Source organism: Arachis hypogaea, chromosome 20, assembly GCF_003086295.3.
Source record: "Arachis hypogaea cultivar Tifrunner chromosome 20, arahy.Tifrunner.gnm2.J5K5, whole genome shotgun sequence".
NCBI lineage: Eukaryota > Viridiplantae > Streptophyta > Magnoliopsida > Fabales > Fabaceae > Arachis > Arachis hypogaea.
In genome coordinates, this window is record NC_092055.1 from 131,984,867 (window position 1) to 132,009,004 (window position 24,138).

Here is a 24,138-nt window from a genome sequence, read left to right on the forward strand (position 1 = left end):
AGAATGATAATCATAATAATAATGGAATATTAATTAATATTAATGAGTTTAAAGAAGAGATTATTATGTAACGTCATCCTATCTGAATTCTGAACTAGTACTTTGTTGGAGTTTGGACTGACTCCCTAATCTTCTTCTACTTGTTCCATTATTATTACTGTGGACCCGAACACGCGCCTCCACGTGTCACCTTTCGTAACCGTCCGATTAAAATCCTCCATCACCATCACCATTCACAACCAAACCCACTTTGAACCCTTTCACACAGCTCAACAATATGATGAATTAGATGAAACTCGACACCATTACCCTACTTTGATTTGATTTTCCCCCAACTCCTTCTTTGAACCAGCTACTATTTCTTCTTCTTAATTAATAGGAAGATATAGAAGAATCTGGAAAAAGAAGAAGAAGAAGAAGAAGAAGAAGAAGAGGAAGATGGGGAGTTGCGGGTCTAGACCTAAGGTCTCAGAAGACCCCTTCACGAAGAAGAATCGCCATCATCGAAGGAGAAGAAGAAGAATCCTCCGAAGAAGAGTCTCTTCTAGCAAGATCGAAGCCAATAACGTATCTCACTGCAACTCAGCTCTTCAACTTTCTCATCGCACTTCCGGTACCCTTACTTCCCCCTTTTTTTCCCTCATGGAATTGTAGTTTTGTTATGAATAGATTATAAATTTACAGAACCCTATGATTGATTGATCTCTGGTGTGATGAATGCTGCTACTTGCTTTATTGCATGTTTAGTTTTTTTTTTCCCCTGAGCTGAAATTTCGTTTTTTTTTTTAAATGATTTATTTAATGCTGGTTTGACTGAATATTTGAATCTGAAATCGGAGTGAAACGGCTTGTTTTGTTTCTGTTTCTAGATGCTGCTTGGTTTGATTCTACTTCAGCCTTGGATTCTGAGTGCGACGAAGAATTTTACAGTGTCTACGATGGTAAGTGCCTTCTCTTGCTAATTTTGAGAATCAATTTGCTAATTTATGTTTAGCTTTTTCATTTTAGGTTTAGCAGCATGATTATTAACTGGTTTTCTAGCATTAGATACCTAGCAACAGTAGCAGAAAATTAAAGGTCACTTGTAATTTTTTGTGCATAAACAACCAAGATCAAGATCAGCCAAAAGATTTTAAGATTCTGCATTGGAATAAGGGTTGGTTGTAGAGCTGAGTTATATTTTGTTTCTGCAGGGGAAGCTATTTCGAGCCATGCTGATGAAATTGTAGAGGACAACAAAAAGCTTACCTCAGATCACTGCGGGATTCTGCCAAATACTTGCTTGCCTTGTCTTTCTTCTAATGCCATTGCCGTTGACAAAAGAAGGCCGTCAAGTCCAGAGACACCAACTTCGAGGAGAAAGTCGCTTTCTAAACTGTCGTTTAAATGGAGGGAAGGGTCTTCCGACACGATATTACGTGAGTGTTGTCTTGTGGTTTCCTAATTTTGTTTATTTTTCTATTTTATGTCAGTAGAAGAGTTAGAATGAGTGCGAAAATGGTGTTTCTTGTGAATGACTGAGCTTCTTTTATTTCCCCAGCTGTTAAGACAAGAAGTTAAAATAAATAAACATGAAAATTTAGTTTCCCAGTTTATTGGCTTTTAGTTTTCGGATGTTTACTACCCTTGTTTTTTGGTAGTTTTTCTTGTTTCTCACTCTGGTCTCATTTGTTTCAGTTTCACCCAAGGCACCTAAACTAAAGCCAATAGCAGGTTTGTCAATTCCATTTTGTGCAATAGAGAAACAAAGCCCTGGTTCTTGGTCATTAATTGAGCCAAGTTCATTCAAAGTCAGAGGGAAAAACTACTTTAGGTTGGTACAAAATACTTGTTTTTGTATACACACCGTTTTGGGGGGATTAATGCTTAACCTTTGGGTTATGATCACCCTCATGTAGAGGATATTATGACAAAAACAAAATTTTTCATTATTGATAGTGCTAGAATTCATTGTTGCTTGGACTTGGTTGGCAGGGACAAGAAGAAAGAATTTGCGCCAACCAATGCTGCTTTCTATCCCCTTGGAGCAGACCTCTTTCTGTCTCAGCGAAAAATTGAACATATTGCGCGCTTTATACAAATTCCTTCTATAAACATACCTGGGGATGTTCCTTCTATTCTTATTGTAAATATTCAGGTAGCTGCATATTTCCTAGTCCAGATTGAACTTCAACTGAGAATTTCTTATCTTGAATTATTGGGGTGCAAATTTTATGTTCGACATCTGAATATTAGTTTATTCACTTTCTGTATATGCACGGCAATTTTTCATACTCTTGTATGATTTCCCCTGAAATTGTGTGCTGTTCAAACTGCAGATTCCATTGTATCCTGCCACTATCTTCCAAAGTGAAAATGATGGTGAAGGAATGAATGTGGTTTTGTATTTCAAATTATCCGAGAAGTATTCTAAAGACCTCCCAGACCAATTCCGAGAACATATCACTGTAAGGACTTTTGCCACATCATTCTGCCTCATGTTATGGAGGATGTTGCCTCTGGAACGTAGTATCTTATGGTCTTTATATGCTCAATTAACAAGTTTTGTGCTTTTTCTTATTTCTTGGCAGAAATTGCTCAATGACGAAGTGGAGAGAGTTAAAGGCTTCCCCCTAGATACGATTGCACCCTTTAGGGAGAGATTAAAAATCTTAGGTAGAGTGGCAAATGTGGAGAGTCTTTCCTTAAGCGCAACTGAAAAAAAGCTCATGAATGCTTACAATGAAAAACCTGTTCTCTCACGCCCACAACATGATTTTTTTGTGGTAATTACACCTATTTTATTTACAGATTTAACGCTCAAGTAGACACTTCATTTGCCATTCAACAGAGATTATTGAAGTTTGTTTCTCTAAAATATTAGAGTTGTATTAATAAACTAATGTTAATCCTGCTGTAAGACAAACAAAAATGTGTTCCTCCATCTCAGTGTATGCTTGAAATATCTTGAAAATATTTTTCAAAGTCATTGTTTATGCTATTTCTTGCGCAGGGAGAAAACTATCTTGAGATAGATTTGGACGTGCACCGATTTAGCTACATTGCTAGAAAAGGGTTTGAAGGATTTATTGAAAGACTGAAGCATTGTAACCTGGATTTTGCTTTGACAATTCAGGTAAGTTCTAACCATTTTATCAGCAACAAAAAGATAATCCTTCAACAAACGTTTTTAAGTTTTTTTTTGTGCTTTTCAAATGAGTTTACTTTTAGTAAGATAATAATTTCCCGAACACGCTAACAAACTTAGAAAGTAATTTTAATGGTGCCGAAACAAGAACTAAGACTAACTATGGTCTTTATGCTACAGGGAAACAAGGCAGAAGACTTGCCAGAGCATATATTATGTGCAATAAGGCTGAATAAAATTGATTATAGCAAGTTCAACCATCTTGGCTCTTAAGGTCACAGGATCAACGGAGCTTTAACCATAATATATATTATTATGAAGAATTGCAAGCCGCTTACTCACAGGTGGTTTAAGAATGGGAAATTCTTTAGCTAACTCCAATGTATCGTTGAATTTATTGATTCATTGATATAAGGGTGTGTTTGTTGGTTAAGTTTTTGGAAGGGAATGAATTGAAGAAAAGGGTTTGAAGTGTAGCTATGAATTCATTCTATTCTTCAAACCCTTTCCTTTTCTTTGGTTCTCCTTGAAAACTATCTTGAAAACAAACACACTAAAGGTGTAGAATGTACAGTGATAAGAATTCATAAATTGGAAATAATCAAGGAGAAAATTGTCTTTTCCGAATATATAAGCAATCCCCAAACTCTTGTAAAATCATGAGTTGGGCTACCAACTACCATACAATACATATCGTTGGATATTTGCATATTGGTTATAATTGTGAAAGTGGGTGCAGAAATTGGTATATTATCAATTCAAGCAATTGCATATACTTTTCTCTTTTTCTTAGCTGCTATGAAATGATACATGACAGGAAAGGAAGTGATGGATATCAGTATATGACGAATTTCCTCTTGACATTAAAGATAGTATTCGTTATGAAAGCTCAAGGATCCGTGACATTTAATTTCAAGTCGCACATGTAGCTTTTTTTTTTTTTAAACGGTATTTTGTGACATTTAATTTTAAGTCGCACATGTAGTTTTTTTTTTTTTTTTAAACGATATTTTATCGAAATTTTATTTAAGAGTTTGTCGTTGGAATGAAATGTTACACGCAGGGAGCGAAATTTAAACTCCTGACATATTTGTATGACATATTTGTATGGTATTTAAAATTGTTCGATTACATACAACGACAAAGCCTTAAAATTGTCCGATTACATTTAAACTCCTGACATATTTGTATGACATATTTGTATGGTATTTAAAATTGTTCGATTACATACAACAACAAAGCCTTAAAGTTGTTCGATTACATGAGGGAAAAAAAAAGGAAGAAACTATACGACAAAGCCTTAAAATTGTTCGATTACATGAGGGAAAAAAAAGGAAGAAACTATACGAGCGAAAGTTAATACAAGACTAGTTTAATCAAGATTTATATATTTAAAATTAATTTCTTTTTTGTTATTTATTTGGCTGTATTTTAGTGTTCGAGATTTTTTAATTGTACAGTAGCTATCTTTTCTAACTCATGGTACACCCGTTATTCTGATTCTGTTCCAAACTAACTAGTTTCTTCTTCACAAATATAGCCAATAACCTTAATTTATTTGGTTGAAATTGAAAGGAGCAATCCAAATATTAACATATTTACATAAATTGAAGCAGCTAATTCCCATCAAAACAAATATAAACTAAAAGAAAAAACTAACAGTAATCACTCACGAATTGGTGGAGAACTCATACATCGTCCAAAGATGATAGAGAAAAAACTTCTATGCACCTTGCCTCCGGCTCCAGATTTTGCTGACGAAGTTGAAGTTGAACTCATAGAATTTGAATTAAGAGGATGTGAATGTGGAGCAACCTCGTATCTGCTCTCACCGACGTTAGATGATGCAGCAACCCCATTCACTTTCGGATCCACGAACACTTGATCCGTCCATATTCGACCGGAAGATCCTTGTCTTCTAAATGAACAAGATGATCTTGTCAAATTATTCATGATTTCATTACAGTTCCTTGAGTTGTAATATATTTTTCTTATTCTTTCTCTCTTGTCCCTTTTCTTTCTAAGTATGTTTTAACTTTTAACACCTTTTACTTTAAATAATTATTATTGTTTTGTGATGAGAAAATGTTTATGACTCAATTAGCATGTAGCTTCATAATTAGTAAATAGCCTTCTGTTTTTCCGTCGTCTTATCCATTGAATTTTGACAGATTCATTTTATGGTATTCCATAGTTGGAATCTAACAAATGTCCTTTTATCTATACTTGTAATATGATGCTAATATTAACATAACCAATCAATTAATTTTAAAAATTCCTGCAAAATTTTCAGAAATCAAAATTTATTTCCCACTCATATTGCATGATTAGAAGTTTTAAGTTTCATGCAAAATTTGTTCTCCATACATGTAAAATTTACTTATTATTCATTCAATTTCTGATTTTCGTAACATATTTTTTCTTTTGGGTAATGCAATCGCATATATATTGTTATAAAATTAATTCATGAAAAAAATACGTCATGCAAAAAGTATTTCGTTCCCACATTACAGATTGAGATTTTCAAATTTTCTTTTTAAGTCCTCCCGTACAAATTTTATTTTATAATTTGTTAAGAAAATAAATAGACGAAAAACTAGATGAATTACTTATTTTAATATTTTTAATAGGTTTTTATATTTTATGAATTTATTTTCATCCATGCAAATAAATGTCACCACATGTATAATGGTCGTTCAAAAAACAGATGTAATTAACTAACTGAATGACTGAATACAATGTATCAAAATTAAAGTTATATTGTATTGAAAACGGAAAAATTTTAGCTAGTAAACAAATGATTTATTTGGTTCTTTTGATAGATTTCATTTAGTTACGTTTATAACAAGTTGATGGATGAAATTTTGGTACGTTTACATTAGAAACTTGGAAATTTTTGGTTTAGAGGGAGAAAAAAAGTAGTTGGAGTTAGATAATTAAGATAATTCTCCGAACCATAATATATAATTTAGAAGAAGATAAGTAATTTCATTTTAAATCAAATCGAATCTCTCTTCCATCTTGATATGATCCAACTTGAAGTTAGGGTCACAACCCATTCAATAGAAGTGAGAATAAGAATTGACTCAAAACTTAATATATTATGCAAAATGAATACCTCAAACCAATTTTTTTAGTTCAGAACTATGAAGGTAGAGACTAGAGAGGATTAACACCATAATAAAAAGATCATATATACTAATAACCACACAGATTGTCAAACTTTTCAATTAAGACAAAGAAAGAAATCTAATGTGAATGTCTTTTTGATTATCCAACTAATTGATTATTAAGAAGAAAATAATAATAATAAATGGCATGCAATTATGAGTCAATAATCAAAAGCATCATCCAAAAGTTCAGGGAATGCTGCCCTTATTTCACTGTCCCTGTCCAAAATACCATCCACAAATGAATCCCCTGAATTTGAACGGCCTTCACACATGCTTGCGCCGCAAGCAACAGCGCCGAATGCCTCACTGGATGACATAACCCTCTGTGGATCACACTGCTGCATCTCTGACCACATGATTGAGTCACCATGAAGAAAGTCACTCCAATCAAACGACGAGGAACAAGGAGTTATTTGAGAATTGTGACAGTTATATGACTGCTGAGGGGAGCTCAATTGAGTGAGATTGGAGGATGATGAGGAAGAACTCGACGAAGCAGCTTCGCTGAAGACTACATTTGGTTGGACACATTCTGAGGCCAAGACTTGGTATTGCACCTGATTTTCCCAAAATTGAGCTTGTTCCTCTTGTGTCTGCTCCACCATTGGGTTGGATGGTTCTGTTCTGGTTGGTAACATATTGTTCATCAAATCCTTGTTGGCGGCTAAACCAATTTGGTTTCCTGTGCTTGGGAGGCCATTGATGCTTCCCAAGTCAGAAAGGACTTGTGACACCGGCTTATGAGTTACCGGATCGATTCCCATGTTCATAAGCTTTTTCCTCAGCTTTGTGTTCCAGTAATTCTTGACATCATTGTCTGTTCTCCCGGGAAGCCGTTTCGCAATTAATGACCATCTGCATTGAATTAAAGAAAAGGGCAACAATGTTTTTTGATGAGATTATACAAATAAAATGAAAATATCTTTTAAGGAGAGCATGTTAATGATGTGTGCCAACTTAATGGTTAGTTCATTTCACTCTATACATAAATCAAGAAAATACAGTTCATAATTTCCTCATGTCATAAATTATAAACCATTAACTGCATTTGCATAATGTTTTGTCATGCTAATTTTGCTTAGACTAATTGTTATATCAGAAAAACAGAACTTAGTTGCATCCCACTTTGGAAAATAAATCCAATTTCCAAAAGGAAGCAAAAATGTAAATGAAACATAAATGTAGTGTAAATAAATACTAATATGATAAGATTCATACACAAAATACTAACCTTATATAGATTTAATTTGTTTATTTTTCACATTTGGCTTAATTTATTAGATTGAGGCTATGCAAAATTCTCTCCAAATGTGAGTGAAAAAAAATACAAATACCTGCTTCCTATAGCTGCATGAAGGTTAATAATGAGCTCTTCTTCTTGGGGAGTGAAATTGTCATGCTTGAGATCCGGTCTGAGGTAGTTAGTCCATCTTAGCCGGCAGCTCTTTCCGCATCGGTTCAGTCCTAAAAACACATTCAAACACACAAAAAAAAACAAAAGGGTAATCTCAAACCATTTGAAATTATGCACCATGATTCCAATTTCAACTATCTTCATAAAGAAAGTTATGAACAAATTAGAACCTGCTTTCTTGGGAACCAAGGTCCAGTTTCCAATTCCATGGTTGGAGACATAAGCAAGTATCTTAGCATCTTCCTCAGGAGTCCAAAGACCCCTCTTCACATTGGTTTTGTCACAGCAAGGAGGTCTTCCCATTCTTGAAAAACAGAGAGAGAGAGAGAGATTGAAAAGATTGAAGGAATTATGTAATGAGTGATGCAATGTGCATTGAAGGAGTTTATAACTTTAAAGTGGTGAATGAGAGAAGAGAGGTATGAGGAGGCAAGAAAAGCATGCAATTTTTGGCTCCTAATAACAACAAATGCATGATTATATTTCCATCTTTATGTAAATCTCAAATGAAATTAAAAAACCAAAACCATTTGTATGACATCAGAAACATATAATGCAAGTGCTTCCAATTCCTATTTCAGGTGCAATTTGAATGACCAATTTGGTTAAAACTGAATCGGTTAATTTGATTCTGATACCATAGAATATACATGCAACTCAAAATTGTTTCATCTTATGCTACTTTATAGTGTCCATATTACAGTACACAGTACATGCACCTCTGCACAGAACAAAATAATGATGAAAAAGGTCAAATGCATTATCAAAAGTCATAGTAGATAGAGCACCAGTAAGCATTCTATCAACAAGTTATTAAAATTGGTTCCCAGAATCATACTTTTTTGTTTCTTTCTTGCATTCCTTTTTTTTCCCAATTAAAAGGGAAAAACATTTATGAGGAAGGAAAGAGTTTAATGCCAAAGAAATGTAGCTGAAAGGAATGATTTTTTTAGTTCATAATAACAAGTTTTAGATTGGTCCAGTTGCACCAATCCCCTTTCATGGATAGTATTGTCAGATTTACACACTGTTTTAACTTTTAAGTATTGGTCAACATTACTTCTGTTGTATATAAGAGAAAAATAAGGATGCACATTTATTTTCCAAAAGATGAACATATAATTTCAATAGACTTATGGGGACAAAGATGCTTTTGAATTTGAATATCAAATAATTAATTCAGTATCCTTTAAAAATGGTATAATATTTAGTCTTTTATTACAAAAAAATAAAATAAAACAAACACATTTAAATAGATTTGGTATCTTTTTAAAATTAAATACACATCTAAAATACAAACTAAATAAAACTAAAATTTAAAATTTAAAATTTCTGTTTCAGTTTTATTATTTTTAATTATTAACAAATTATCATTTAAATACACTTCCAAAAATATAAATTCAGTGAAATTGAAGATTTTCATTTGTCTTTGTGACTATTCGTCCGCGCCGCCGTCCTCCTCGGTACCGCCGCGTCATTCCCAGCGCTATTCGTCCTCTTCGCCGTTCCTCTGCAACGCCGTCATCCGCCTCGCTTGTTCTTGGCATTGCCTTCCTCCTCGCCGCTCAGTCCGCAGCCTCGCTTCATCCTACTCCTTGTCGCGTTAGTCCTCATCAGCGTCGCTAATCCTTCTGCGTCGGAAGTGGACTTAGGTATTTTGGATGTGTTTAAGAGAAAGCGATTCATAGTTAACCGTATGTATCAGTTTAGTTATTCAATCACATTGATTTTGCATGCTATGTACAACATCCTAATTTGTGTTGGAGAATGGTTTAGGTAGAAGAACAACTTAAAGAATTACAATCCTCAAATTGTCAACACTGTTATATCTAAAATTATAGCCACTGCAAGGGTTTAAATTTTTTATTTATGATTTTGAATGTTTTAGAAATATTTTGTATATCACTTCATAATTTTAGATGTGTTACAATTATTTTTTAATGTTTAAATTTAAATTTTAGATTTATGATTTTAGATGTGTTTCAAAAATATTTTCTGTATAAGTTAATAATTTTAGATGTGTTATAATTGAAAAAGAAATTACGGTTATAATAGAAAAAGAAATTATGGTCACTTTAAGAAAGATGTGAAGAACGAAATAGAAGAAAGAAGAAAATCGTGTTACAGAGAGAGAGAAGGAATGTAAAAGAAAGAAACAAATCAAACAATAACTAACTATAAAGTGGGTAGAAAATTAGAAAAATTTTAGTTTTTGAAATTTAAATTAATCTTAATTATAAATGTATATCTAAAAAATGGGAATATGATTTGTTGAGTTAAGAAATTAATTAATAAAATTGATGATGACAAACATTTGATTAGTGGGCTAATCACCCAATTAGTTTTGATTATTTTTGATAAAGTGATGCAGGCCAAAAACAAGTGTTGCAGCAGCCCAACATCAAACAAAAAATATCTGCTAATGGGCTGAATGGTAAGTAAAAATAAAAACAAGCCCAAGTCATTCATCTCAAGCTAAATTCTTCAAAGAAGCAAAGGCAAGGCACCAACGGGCTGAACTTGAGTAGAACCCGATCCAAGCCCGAATTGAATCTCAATTCCCTCTCACTTGCTTTCACCAAATCAACGTTCCTTTCTTCTCTGTCTCAGTCAAATCAGAAAATCAGCAAAGTGAGAAAGAGAGAAAGAGCTTCTTCTCTAAGCTAGTCACCAAAGAAGCAAGAGAGAGAAGGATTAAGCTTGAAACACAGAAGTCTAATCAGAAAATCCAAACCAAATCAAGCTTAGGTTAAAGGTAACATGCATCAGATCTTCTTCTCCTTTTTCCAACTCTCTGCTCTGTCCGAAATGGGATACAAAGAAAAGTTATTTTCTGTTCTTCTCTGCTGTATATCCACGGTCTTAAACGTAGCTTGGAGACCAAGTTGGTTTTCAAGGACTCAGATCAAGTTGACCATTGGAAGACTTTTGTGTGGTTGCTGCTTTATGGCTTTCGATCAAGATAAAGAAGTCAGAAGTAAAGTTTCTACTCTAAGGTTTAATAGAAAAAGTGAATCTGAAGGTTGGTGAAGCTCAAGGCTCAAGGTGTTGACCTTGGAAGAAAAACCCAGCAACATGCAAGGAGATAAAAGAGGTTTGCTGTTCATTCAGAAACCAAGGAGAGAAAACCAGAGTTTGAGAGTTGTGTTCTGAAAAGAAGTTCCTCTACTTGGATAATGCTTTCTTTCAAAGAAGCATTCGGCCAATACTGAAGAACTCAAGCTGAGGTTTGCAAATCTGGTTTTGCACATAGCAAAGAGGCTGTTGATGAAGTTAATTTCCTTCATGTTTTACTGATTGTAATGTACTTTTCAATGTTTATCTTTCTGTCATTTCTTGTGAGAAAAGGCATTGTGAGAAAGTTTAAGAAAAAGCCATGAGTGGAAAAAGGCCGAGAGAAACACTTGAGAGAAAAGCCTAGAGTTATTTTCTGATTTCTTTAGGTTGGTTAAGTGTCTTGTATCTTGTACCTGTAAGGTATCCCTTTCTTAGTTGGGTTAGCACTAAGAGTGAATAGTTAGGTATTAGCATAGCCAATGTCAAGTTAGGTTAGAACTTGAGTGTGAAAGGATTGGGTCAATCCTGTGAAATTGGTGTATGTAATATTGTTAACTATAGTAAAAATTCTTCCACTGTTGTGGAGGAGACTGGATGTAGGTTGCATAGCAGAAGGCAACAGAACCAGGATACATGCTGGTGTTAGCTTTTCTCTTCTCTGTTGTGTTTTGTTTTCTGATATTCATGAGACAAAAATAAATTGTCTCATAAATTTTCGCTGCTGAGTACAAGCAGAATCAGAATTAAAAGTTTGTTTAAAAAGAATAAAAACAGCAACCAAAAGGCAGGCATAGATTCAACCCCCCTTCTCTAAACCTACCACAACCTTCATGGTTTTAATTAAAAAATAATTAAATAATATTAAAGGCTGACTAAAGGTTGAATTTTGTTGTACAAATAACATTTTCCAATATCAAATGGGTTGAAAGAAGTTGTTCAAAATGTTGTGCACACCTTGAAGTTGTTCTGCAAAGTTTCAGGTATGAAGGTTAACATTGAAAAATCTAAAGTTATTTGTTCTAGAAATATCTCTAATAGAAGGAAGAAAATGTTGTCTGGTGTTTCTCATATTCCTTTTACTAGTGACCTAGGCAAATACTTGGGGGTGAATGTTAATCATCCTCGAGCTGCTAAGTCTATTTTTTCGGACTCTTTAGAGAAGATTAAGAATAGGCGCAGTTGGAAAGGTCGGCTCCTTAACAGAGCAGTCCGGCTTTGCTTAATTAAATCTGTTGCTTCTTCTCTTCCTATTTATCAGATGCTAGTGACTCTTTTTCCTACTTCGGTTTGTCAAAAGATTGATTCTGTGCTTAGACAATTCTTGTGGAAAGGAAAGGTGGGGGACCGTTGCTTAAATTATGTCAAGTGGAACAAAGTTGTCACTCCAATAAAATATGGAGGCTTGGAAATTAGAGATACCCAATGTGTAAATTTTGCTTTATTAAAAAAGCTTGTTTGGCAATTATTGCATAATAAAGATAAGCTTTGGGTAAGAATTATGTTGGCAAAATATTTATCTGGGAGTTCTTGTTTTTCACCCAATTTTTCTAATAATGTTTCAAGCACTTGGCGAGCTATTTATAAGATAATAGAAAAGCTTCGTGATGGTTTTGATTGGTGTACAGGCAGGATGTCTCAATCCTTTTGGTATCATGCTTGGCAACCATGTGGAACGCTAGCTCCTTTAGTTCCTTTTGTGCACATCTCTGATTCTCACTTGAAGTTAGAAGATGTCTGGCACCATGGACATTGGTGGTGGAATATTCTTTGCACAATGATTCTAGAAGAAGTTAAACTTGATTTGATGCTCTTTGATCCTATCAAGCAGGCAGGAGATAAAACAGGTTGGTTTTGGACAAACTCAAATACTCTCACCTACTCGACTAAAAGCGGGTATGAATGGCTATTGAAAAAGAAATTTGGCTGGAATGAGAATGAAAATTGGCTTTGGCTTTGGCTTTGGCGCTTGAGAATACCGGAGAAGATAAAGTGTCTGCTCTGATTTTGTCTCAACAACAGAGTTTCCACAGCTAGTTACCGGTTTCAAAGAGGTCTTGCTACTTCTGATTTTTGTCAGAGATGTTATCTTGCTATAGAGGATATTAACCACTGCTTTAGGACTTGGCAAAAAGCTCGTCAGATTTGGATTAACTTAAATTTGGGAATGACCGCTGAGGACTCTAGTTTGGATTTTGTGTCTTGGATTCATTCTAACCTCTACAGAAATGAGTTTCTCTTTGCAGCGGCCTTTTGGTGGATTTGGAGGGATAGGAACAATGACATCTTCCATCAAGATGATCCATGGAGTAAGGAGAAAATTGTTCACTTAGTTAAACATGCTGCTCGAGATTTCTCTAAGGTTGTTACCAACCAAAAACATATTATTCCTTCCTCTTTGCAATATAATTGGGAACCACCTCCAATGAATGTCTATAAAGTGAACTGCGATGCAAGCATTTTTTAAAATGAGCAATTAGCTGGTTTTGGATGTATTATTAGAGACAGCATGGGAATTTGGATGAAAGGTTGTTCTGCCAGTATACCTCTTTCTAGTGTTCTCTGTTGTGAGTTTCATGCTATTTGGAGAGGGCTTGTTATGACTTGGGATTGCGAGTGCAAAGAGATCGTATGTGAAACTGATAATCTTGATGTGTTTCTTCTTGTTTCGCGAGGCACAACTAGCATGATTAGGAATGACTCTGATCTGCTTGACAAAATCAAAGAGATGCTTCAGCGTAATTAGACAGCTATTTTAGTGCTCATCCAGCGCACAGCAAACAGAACGGCTGATTTAATGGCTAAGACTGCTGTTTTAAACAAGCAGGTGTACCTAAAGTGGTTACTACCCCTAATAATTTAGACATTATTATTAGAGAGAAGTGCTACTCTTTCTCTTAGGTCCTTTTTCTTTGTTATATTCAGTCACCAAAAACTGGGTTGAAAGAAATACTTTTTAAATTTGTTAAAATAAAAATACTTCAAAAATATTTTAAAATAGAATAAAAATATCCAAACCTAATATATATTCTCAAAAGAATTTTCGGTATCGAATTTGGATACAACTTTTTGCAAGCAATTATTAGATAAAAAAATAAAACATTTTTATTTTTAAAATTTGATACTTTCACATAAAATAATTTTTTTTTTATCAATGGCCAAAAATATATTTTAAAAATAAAAAAATAATTTAGAGATTGAATTTTAGTCTAATTTTATAATTGCACAAATAATTATCCTAATATTTCTACAAAATTTTAAGTTAAATGTACAATTAATTTGTCAAATAAAAAAAAATCATTTTGAATTCATAAAAAATATATTTTTTATTATTTTAATTGCATTTAAAAATATTTTTATTATTAACAAACTTAAAAAAGTATTTTTATTAGTAATTTGTTAATTCATTAATTCAGGACTTCTTTGTTTTAGTTTACTTTACTCTTCCATTTTTAGTCATTCTCATTTAAGAGCAATCTGTTAACTGTATTATGCTTTTTAAAGCAAGGATTGTGTAAAATGACCTTGCTTATAGAAGATATTAAGGAATCATCAATAATAAATTTAGTTACAAGGATAGAAGGAACATAACACACTTTAATATCACTCTTGCTTTAAGAAGAATCCCTTACTTTAAAAGAAGTTCATTTTAAATATTTTCTTTTCTTTTCTTTTCAAGCATACAATTTAAAGGAACCAAAGAACCAAAGTGAGGTAAATAAATAAAGCCAAACCTGGGCAAAAAGAAACAGTATAAATATCCACTTCATATAGAAAATGTTTTAAACCTTTAGTTTTTTCTTTACCCTTTGAAAAGTTGCTAGACCAGAAAAACCAGTATAAAAAACCGCAATATATAAAGTTGCAGCTAAATTCCATGTTGCAGTTCAACTAAAAGTCTAAAACCAATTATATATACTAATATACATTATATTTGACAATGTATTTGTGACTCTACATGAAAATTGTGATAGCAAACTCCCTCATCAGCAAACATTGCAGCTCTTCATACAATACCCTTTGACATCACCATTACCAACCATATAAAGAGGGTTCTTCTCGCATTCACCTACTCTAGCCCATCTAGAACAGTTCTCATTCAGATCAGCACAATCCCCACCACCACTCTCAAATTTCTTGATTGGTTTTTCAAAGTCAGCCACGTGAATCCACTTCGTTGCAGACCATTTTTCACCCTCGATCACCGGGCAGCTTCCATGCAAGCTTCTGGAATCGGTAGTCGCATCCAGATGAAGACTGAAGAACAACAGGGCATCGCCCTTCTCTGGTTTTACTGAAATGATAAGAATAAAATCCTGAGTTTAGATCACAGCCAAAAACATAATTGCAGCAAATTCTCGTGATTAGATTATGTAACAAGGAATGCCAAGATGCCAATTTTTTTTAGAGTGTGGACAAGAATTAGTGCTCCCCAGATATATGTCGTTGAATTAAGTTAACCTCAACATTTTCAACATCAATTTAATCCTTCACCTTAAACTCTAATAAACTGCATACCAAGAGGTGAATAATAACTAGAAAATATTGCCAAAAATGGTGAAATCATGGGTTTATATATGTACATACTTAACACTTGAGGAAAGGGAAATTTAGTTAATCTAGCACTTTAAACAAGTGGATAGAAAAGATGCCAGCTACATCATGAAAACTGAAAAGAAAATCAACCATCGCACCCTTGAAAGTAAGTTACTGAGACCACTCAATATAATGTCTTTTTGAAATATTATACAGCTTAACGCCTTAAATCTCACACGTCAAGAAATGAAGAAACCATGTATATTGTTTGTATAACAATCGAGAAACGTGTACCTGCATATCCTTTGTGAGCACATTCGGACCAGCTCTCATCTTTCGGCTGGGATTCCTTTGCCTGAGGAAGATTTGATTCGAATCCCGTTAGTGCAAGGGGAGAGAGGGAGACAGAAGAGGTGTTCATTAGAATGGGCCATAATAGAAACAAATGTGATGAACACTTTACCTCAGCATTGGGGAAAATGGTTTCCCCACCCTTTTCAACATTAGATAAATACATCAATACAGTGGCAATCCGATGGCCACCCATAATTTGATTTGCCTTGTCATGGAAGTAATCAAAATGTGGTTCGTACTTCTGGCCATTCTCATAGTGCAAAATTTGGATAGACTCCCCATTCTCTGATGACGTTGAAGGCAGATAATTCAGTCATAGAGAGCAAAAGCAAAAATAGAATGGACCAAAGAACGATATTATCTAGTTACCTATGGGAAGGAATGTCCAAGCAGCAATCCGAGCTTCGATGGCAGCAACTACTTCATCCTTGAATATTAAAAGCAATGAAAAAAAAAGACAGTAACTTTGTCAAAAACAGCTTTTAGAGAGTAAAACTTCAGTTCTTGAACACAGATGTACTTAGTCATTTTCTCAATCTAAGTAGAGGAAGAAGAGTGATTTATTGTGAGAGACGGCAGGAGTTATTGGTGACCATTGAACACGCTAGATATATAAACTACTTTAAAATAAATGACTAAATGTGAGTCATCTCCAGATCATTCACTGGCCCCACTTCCTCTCTCAAGCAACATAGACTCTCTGCAGTCTTATGTGACTGTCTTTTGTTATCTATTTGATGCAAACCTCATGCTTTGTGCCAAGAGCTTCAGCGAAATTATTCAGATATGATAAGTGAACCATTTACTTATTAATAACAGCACATATAGTTAAAATCATTGGCAGTGTATGGAAGTAACTCCTCTCAGAATATATGTCAGCCACACACATGTGCTCACTCACCAACGCACAAAATACATACACTCACTCCCTTGGATACAAAGTTCACTTCTTCACAGACATAAAGTATGGTTTTCATTGCTTAATGACCAAAAAATTACTAGGTCCCGCAATTTCCATTGCTTCAAGACATTAATAAATATATGTATAACAACATTTGCGATAATGATGGTGGTGCTGAATGGCAGTTCACTATGATTACACTCCATTATTTTCATCATTCATAAAATGATACTTGCTCCTCCTAGTTTACTCATAATCCAGAACTAAATGACTTCTATAAAGCCAACAAGGTATAGCATTATGAAAAAGCAAGCATTTAAAAAATTTTACAGTACCTTTTATCACTAAAAGAAAATAAAAAAATACACAGTACCTGTCCCTTGCCGAGAAACATCCCGGAACTGGTTCTAACTTCACTCTCTATACTTTTCCCAGATTCATTATCCGCCACCATAGATTTCTCAAGCTTATCCTTGGCCTAAAACCATCAACAAATCAAATAAATAAGAATTCAGGTAAGAAACATCATAATAAATTAATCCCCCCCCCCCCCCCTTTCTTTTTTTCTCTCCTTGAAGTTTTGAAATTTCTAACCGTGGAACAAAATTTCAATCAAATACTACCATTACAAGATACATAAAAATAAAAAATAAAAAATAAAATCAAAGAACTAACCAGAGTGATCAAATGTTCACATTCTTCGTCAGTTAAAAACTTCTTGTATATAAAAGCCCTGCATGACATCACTCACCAAATTATATTATTACTACTAAGTTAACTATTATTTATAATAATAAAATGAAAATAAATAAATAAAAATTACCCTTTGGAAAAATTAAATAGGGAGAAAAGGGGTTTTATACCTTGGTTGCCACGATAGCTGAATGACCCTTGTTGGATCAAACACTGAAGAACCACCTCTGTTCAATCTAAGAAGCGATCCATGCCTATATGAACAATAAAAATATTATAATAAGAAAAAAAAAACTAAATAACAAAAAAGAGGGGTAGGGTGCAGGGTAATTACGTGGTCTTGGTTGCATCGGAAGAGTGCAAGCGAATTGAGGAAACAGAGAGATCGGCGAAGAGAAAGAGGAAAGATATGAAATGGAGAAGGAAATGGCGACGAGACAGCAGCATTGCGCAAAATCAAAGAAATTGATGAAATTAATTTTGAGGAATTAGGGTTTGAGAAAAGGGGAAAAGTGTGAATTCTTCTTTAGATTGTATGATGTCGTTTTTTTCGTGACAATAAATTCAACGAAGTACAATGAAAACCGCCCACTGGATTTGGGTAATGGCTTCGGGTTTGAGCTTCTCTCTGTGTTTTTCTAATTTTCTAATCTCCCAACACTGTTTACTTTCTGGAAGCTTCTTCTTCCTCCCTTTGTCTTTAACTCATAACACACAAAAATAAATAAACACTAAACAATAAGGGTTTTTTTTATTTAAATTAAATAAATATAAAATTAAAAAAAATATAAAATACAGTATAATTACATAAATATATAATTGACCACATATCGGTTATTAAGGGGTACAGGCATAGTTGTCCGGTAATCGAACCGGTCATGTTACTGGATCACTGGGTTACTGATTTAACCGATAGGTCACTGGTTGAACCGGTTAATTCGGTCTTATGTAAATAAAAAACAAAATATAGTAAAAAAATTAGAATTAAAAATTTAAAATACATATTTTTACTAATATTTTAAAAATATCTAGCTATTCTAAACAATATGGAACAGAAACAATAAATATTTTATTAATTTTACTCTATCATAAATATTTTTATTTTGTTTTTATATTAAAATAAGTATTATTTTCGAATTTTAATAATTTATTAATTAGTTTATATCTATTATACTATTATATACTACAAATATTTATTGAAAAATAATATTAATAGATATTATATAATTATGAAAAAAATAATAAGTGAGTTTATAATTACTGTTAAATAAAAATATAATTAATTTAAAAATAAGTGAGCTTATAATTAAAATTAAAATAAATTAAATAAAAGTAAATTATTTACCAAAAGATATTAATATATATTTTAATTTGTATCTATTTTAGTAATAGACAAGGTAGCCTGGTGGACATAGCTACCTGCTTCATTTTGAGAAAATTTTAAATTGTTCCAGTTCGATCGGACCGGTTGCTACCGAATTTGACCGATTTCTACCGGTTTTTTACAGGTTTGATCGGTTCGCACCGATTCTTAACTTTGTGCGGTCCAATTATCGGACCGGATCAATATAAAATCTGGTTTACTAATTTTTTGGTCAAACTGACAAGTCCGATCCAATTCTACTAACAGTGGGTACAGGCACCTCAATTTATATTAAAAGAGTTAAATAAAATTTTAGTATTCCAAATACATGAAAAAATAGAAGAGAAACTCAATATCTAATATATACATCATACCATAAATCAATGATTCAGTATCTGAAATATGATATTTTTTATTCCAATAATATTTTTGATAGAACATGTAAGTATGAACTTGATTATAGTATTACAGCAGTTAGTTATATTATTGAATTGTTAAGAATTTACAAGGACATTGAATAGAATGAAGGAAGATACATAAGGATGAAAAGAGTCTTATGTGCTAGTCTTCAATTATATGGAATCGCTATAGATACTTCTTATTCTACTGTATAATTGTTTTCGCCTTTTTGGTGAATTTAAGTTTTCTCTAACGAGTATATTATTTTTTTCATATTGCAATGGTGTTTATAATTTATACATAAAAATTTTAAAATTTTATTTTAATAATAAATAATAAATAAATTAAAAATTAATTTTTTTATAAAATATTTTTGATAAATAATGAATAAGTATATTTGTTTTTATTGAAATAAATTAAATTATCAACTAAATATATTTGTATTATTATACTGATTATTTATTATTTATGAGTATTGACAAATTATTATATTTAATTATTTATATTAATATATTTTTTATTATTTATAATTAAATTATTTATAATTATTTTAAAAGAGTATTATATTTAATAAAATTATTGTCTTTTATATATTATTAGACTCATTTTATATTGTTAGATACTTTCTTACCATACCAACAACGTTATTAGACAAAGTATGTCCAATTTATTTTATAGGTGCTTGAGTTAATTTAATGATGTCATTTTTTAAATTAATTTTGCAGTGCTCATAAATAACTAGTAAAACAATACAAATATATTTGTTTTTATTGCATTAAATTAAATTATTAATTTAAATTATAATCATCTAAATTTTAAATGAAATATTTTTATAATTTTAAAATTTAAAATTATTTGAGTTAAATTAGATGAGCACACATTTCAGATACTAAATCACCAATTCGCACATTGCATTGTGCGTATCTCGCAACTGCGCCTATATTCTATTTTTGCATGTATTTTTCATACTGAGATTTATTTAACTCTTCTAACACAGAATTAAAGTCTAAGTACCGAGATGTGTTTAAATTTTAGAACTCCCTAAATATAGTCAATTGTGTATTTATATAATTACATTGTATTTGATATATTTTCGTAAATTTTATATTTATTTAATTTAATTAAAAAATCCAAACAATAAACATTTAAATTTCAATAATTACATTTTTCTTTTTGATAAAAGTATTTTGAAGAGAATTAATTTATATATATTTAGAATTAATTTTATCGTAATAAAATTCATTAAAAATCGTTCTTTTTGTTTAAATATATATTAAAATTTAATTTAAAATAAAAAGAAATTAATTTGTCTTCACTCTTGAGAATAATTTTCAAACATTTTAAAAATAATAAATACAGAATAGAGGAGGTGACCAAATAGTCAAAGGAAAATAATTGAAACTTAATTGCAACCAAACAAAAGCAAAAAAAACTTAATTGAGTTGACTTGACAACAAATTTTAAACATTATTCTAATTTTTAACCATTGCAAATGAGATTAGACTTAAGATCGAGTTGGTTTGATATTTATTATTACATACGAGATATAAAAATAGTAATTTATTAACTAATAATAAATTTTTAAATAAAATTTAAATTTATAATAAATTAATCTTTAATTTATCGGATTAAGAGATATATTAAAAAATAAAAAAAGTCATATATGATAATAATAATAATAATAATAATAATAATATTTAAATTTAAACCAATCTAAATTAAATTATTTATCTTGTAATGTCCCAAGTGTTTTTTATTACTACGTTATCCTCATATTTTATCAAAATTTCTAGACTACCCTTATCCCTCTTTTTCCCACCTTAACCTTAATCCAAAAATCCCTAATGTTACAACACATACACCCACAAATAAGAGAAAGAACGGGAGAAAGGGAGGAGAACAGAAATCAAAAGAGGAGCGATTGAAGAAGAAAGGAAGAAGAAGAAAGGGAAAAGAAGAGACGATGCCAGCAGGGGTGGGCGCTGCTGTTGCCATCGCAGAGAAAAGAATAGATGCGCGAGAGAGATGAGAGTGAGATCACAGGCCTTCCACGGAGAAAGAGGAAAGTGCGTGACGTAGAAGAGGGAGGAGGGAGTCTTGTCATCGTTGCTGTGCCCGTCGCCGCCCACTGCAGTTGATTGAGACTGTCGCCGCCCCGGTTGAGGTCATCATCGTTGCCAACTAGGGCAGAGAAGGAGGACGCGAATGGGAGGGAGAAAGGGGAGCTCTGCTGGAGCTCGTCGCCAAAGTGCTGTCGCCTTCCACCACCGTGACACAGAGCCAGCCTTCTGTTTCTCCATCGACATTGGGGTTGCCTCCGTTGCAGGTGGAGGAGGTCACCGGAGAAGGATTGTTCTGTTCTGCTTCTGGTTTTGGTTTTCCATTGGTTGCCGGAGTCTCTAGGGCCATGAAAGTTGCTGCCGGAGTCGTCGCCGCCAAGAGCCACCACTGCTATACCTTTCCCTTGGTAAAACAAACCCCATTCTGCTTGTACTTGACATCTCTTCTTATTCTTGTTCCACTTTAATCTACCTTACTGTGTCGCTCTATTTTCGTGCCATCTTTCTTGATTGATTTGCTTTTGCTGCTGTTTGTTACGGGCTAGAAGTGGTAGCGATGCTGCTGTTGTTGTCGAGATGACATTCGAGACGTAGTCGTTGGTGCTGTTTGAATTGAAGTTGCTGTCACTGGCTCGGTCCAAACTCTGTGTTCTGTCGTTTCATTCTATTCCAACCTTTCTCAGCTTTTAATTCGGCATTTCGGGTTCGGTTTCTTCGGTCCCTTAGGACCAAGTTGTGAGTAGGCTTTACATTTATAATTGTTTGGCTTTACGTCTATAAATTTTTTTTTTTTTTATATACGGTGCTTTGAATTTAGTTATACTTACAAAGATTATTATCAAAGGATTTTAAATTGGTTTTACTAATTGAGTTATTAGAACTATATATTTATCATTGTTAAGCTCATTCTAATATGCACATGAGACTATATATTTTTATGAGACTATATGTATGTTTGAAGAAGTTTTATATTATTTTAAAGCATTTGATTCTACTCGAATATGTATTTTTGAAGCATTGAAATTTTGTTGGTACTCACTTATTTTGGAATTATGAAATATGTTTGAAATGCTTTAAGATTGAGAAATAGGATTGAATATGATTTGGATGAGAAAGTATTATCTGATTTGATTTTATTCGATACCTTATATATTTGAAAGATCAAAGATTTGTTGTATTTAAAATTATATGTTTGGAATTGGTTTGGGAGGCTCGTATTAGAAAACCGTAGTTAACGGCGGTTATGACGTTAACTTAGATGCATCTAACTCAGACTCCAGCTAGCAGGGGTGTTGCTAGCCTAACGTGTAGGCCACACGTTAGATCTGTTATTCTGTTAGGACACACAAGAGGAAAGGGCTACCCATAGAGGTGGAGCCATCCAGGTGTGGACTTTTGATTTGATTTCTGTATGAGAACTCCCTTATTGATTCACTTATTATTATCAACTGCTATTTTCTAATTTAAATTACTTTGATAATAATGTTTATATGGTCTCATGTAGATTATAGATGTATTGTCTAGTCACTGAGTTGCAAAACTCACCCCTTTTTCTAAAAATATTTTTCAGGAACAAATACTTGACCATGTGAGACTTTCTAATCAAGAGTCACGATCTACAATGAGTATCTATTTTTGTCGAGTCCTAGATGTATATGCTCCATATGTCACAGGCAGGATCCATTCATATTTATTTATTTTACCTTTTGTTAAAAACATGTAATTATTCATTTTAGAAACTGTAAAGTTATTTTAAAATATTTGTAATTTTCTTATTGAATTTATCTTTGAGTCGGTTAGGCTTGCTAGGGATTATTTTCCTGAGCGCCGGTCATGGCTCGTTTTGGGCTGTGACAAAGTGGTATCAGAGCTTAGGTTTAATCTGTGTAATATGGAGCAAGTGTCCTATGGTAGGATCACAGTTGTATAAATAGGAGCGCGCCTATTTGTACAAATTGTGGCACTATCAAAGGCCTATAGGAATGTCCTCTTTGTCCTCTATGTCATTGTTGTCTTCTGATTACTGTGATCATCTGTCATCTGCCACTTCTTACTACTCTTGTCCTTTTTTTTACCCAATTTTGACTTATCCTTTGGTAGATTTTCTCGAACGTGTTTTTGCAAGTTTCAGTTTTAGTTCCGGTTCGCGATTCCTGCCTTGTAGCTAGTTCTAATCTTTCTCGCTTTTGTGAATATTTTGCTTTAATCTTCTTCATTTTCATGTTGTTTTCTATGGTTTTCGATTTCAAGATTTCATCCATTATCTAGAAGATTCGATATGTTTTTGCTGTGAATTATTCCTTTTATAGAATTGCATTTGAATTTGTGGATTTACTTAGCTGCTGATTGAGATGCTTGTTCTGGATTTCGATAAAACAAGTTTGATCTTATTATGTTGATGATCTTTGAAGTTAACATAATTTTGAACCACTCGTGATTCTTTCTTTCGAATCGATAATTTTGAAAACTGTTATTCAGTTGCTCAGGTAGAAGAGCTACGTGACGAGCATATGCATGGAGTGTTATTCTTGTTTGCTAGATTGGAATTATAATTTTCTCAATTTAGGTGTGGCAATTTTTTTATGATCAGTTAATTGAATTGAAGATCTTTTTTGATCTGAAAGTTTGGTTGAGCTTTTTTTTGTTTGATTATTTATTTTGCTATTGTTTTGTTTGTTGAACGTGGCTTTTCTTTCAAGGGCACTATTTTTTCTGGGAACCTTCAAGTTCTTCCCTTTTCAATCTTATGGTTCCTTTGATTATGAAATTTTTGGATTTCAATTGACTCATTTTACTTCTGTTCAATTACTGACAGCACTTCATACTTTTCATGGTAAAAAGACTCAAAATAGCATGCAAATTATGGGATATGAATTTTGTGCATAGAAATTTTTATGTAGTAATCACTTCTTCAAAACCCGTGCTTTCTTTTTCTTTTTCTTTTTCGTTTTTCTACTGGTTGACGCTACTTTGGATTAATACCCTTACCTTACTGTGAAAAACAATTCAAACCAGTTTAATTTATTGTGTACTGAATATTGTATTGAATTTTGAAGAAAGGTCT

At 32.8% G+C, this 24,138-nt stretch overlaps 3 protein-coding genes and 1 long non-coding RNA gene across 4 annotated transcripts; 2 read left to right on the plus strand and 2 right to left on the minus strand.

The window, feature by feature from the left end:
- Positions 1-237: 237 nt before the first annotated feature.
- On the plus strand, positions 238-3,884 carry LOC112783156 (uncharacterized). The gene is made up of 9 exons (XM_025825952.3): positions 238-613; positions 870-941; positions 1,194-1,418; positions 1,678-1,813; positions 1,975-2,137; positions 2,319-2,447; positions 2,571-2,765; positions 2,993-3,115; positions 3,308-3,884. Exons 1-9 carry the CDS (start codon positions 439-441, stop codon positions 3,398-3,400), a joined length of 1,311 nt encoding a protein of 436 aa, XP_025681737.1. The 5' UTR covers positions 238-438; the 3' UTR covers positions 3,401-3,884.
- A 2,574-nt stretch (positions 3,885-6,458) lies between these two features.
- LOC112784406 (transcription factor MYB35) lies at positions 6,459-8,075 on the minus strand. Its single transcript, XM_025827587.2, has 3 exons — positions 7,885-8,075; positions 7,635-7,764; positions 6,459-7,155 (listed from the first exon to the last, which is right to left on the minus strand). The coding sequence occupies exons 1-3, from the start codon at positions 8,015-8,017 to the stop codon at positions 6,459-6,461; spliced, it is 960 nt and encodes a 319-aa protein (XP_025683372.1). The 5' UTR covers positions 8,018-8,075.
- Positions 8,076-14,608: 6,533 nt separating this feature from the next.
- On the minus strand, positions 14,609-17,992 carry LOC112783149 (probable prolyl 4-hydroxylase 6). The gene is made up of 8 exons (XM_025825942.3): positions 17,587-17,992; positions 17,423-17,506; positions 17,235-17,292; positions 16,933-17,037; positions 16,028-16,085; positions 15,768-15,943; positions 15,599-15,659; positions 14,609-15,062 (listed from the first exon to the last, which is right to left on the minus strand). The coding sequence occupies exons 1-8, from the start codon at positions 17,697-17,699 to the stop codon at positions 14,755-14,757; spliced, it is 963 nt and encodes a 320-aa protein (XP_025681727.1). The 5' UTR covers positions 17,700-17,992; the 3' UTR covers positions 14,609-14,754.
- A 2,874-nt stretch (positions 17,993-20,866) lies between these two features.
- Positions 20,867-22,854, plus strand: LOC112784260 (uncharacterized). Its single transcript, XR_003193811.3, has 3 exons — positions 20,867-21,481; positions 21,620-21,809; positions 22,645-22,854. It is a non-coding gene; the product is annotated as an uncharacterized lncRNA (long non-coding RNA).
- Positions 22,855-24,138: the final 1,284 nt, after the last annotated feature.

Excerpts from the sequence above, each read along its gene's own strand:
- LOC112783156 (XM_025825952.3), top strand. The coding sequence starts at position 439 with ATGGGGAGTTGCGGGTCTAGACCTAAGGTCTCAGAAGACCCCTTCACG. Across the intron at positions 1,419-1,677 it reads GTCTTCCGACACGATATTAC|TTTCACCCAAGGCACCTAAA; the intron begins GTGAGTGTTGTC and ends CATTTGTTTCAG. Across the intron at positions 3,116-3,307 it reads ATTTTGCTTTGACAATTCAG|GGAAACAAGGCAGAAGACTT; the intron begins GTAAGTTCTAAC and ends TTTATGCTACAG.
- LOC112784406 (XM_025827587.2), bottom strand. The coding sequence starts at position 8,017 with ATGGGAAGACCTCCTTGCTGTGACAAAACCAATGTGAAGAGGGGTCTT. Across the intron at positions 7,765-7,884 it reads CTTGGTTCCCAAGAAAGCAG|GACTGAACCGATGCGGAAAG; the intron begins GTTCTAATTTGT and ends ATGTGTTTTTAG. Across the intron at positions 7,156-7,634 it reads CATGCAGCTATAGGAAGCAG|ATGGTCATTAATTGCGAAAC; the intron begins GTATTTGTATTT and ends AATTCAATGCAG.
- LOC112783149 (XM_025825942.3), bottom strand. The coding sequence starts at position 17,699 with ATGCTGCTGTCTCGTCGCCATTTCCTTCTCCATTTCATATCTTTCCTC. Across the intron at positions 17,507-17,586 it reads TCCGATGCAACCAAGACCAC|GCATGGATCGCTTCTTAGAT; the intron begins GTAATTACCCTG and ends TTGTTCATATAG. Across the intron at positions 17,293-17,422 it reads CAGCTATCGTGGCAACCAAG|GGCTTTTATATACAAGAAGT; the intron begins GTATAAAACCCC and ends GATGTCATGCAG.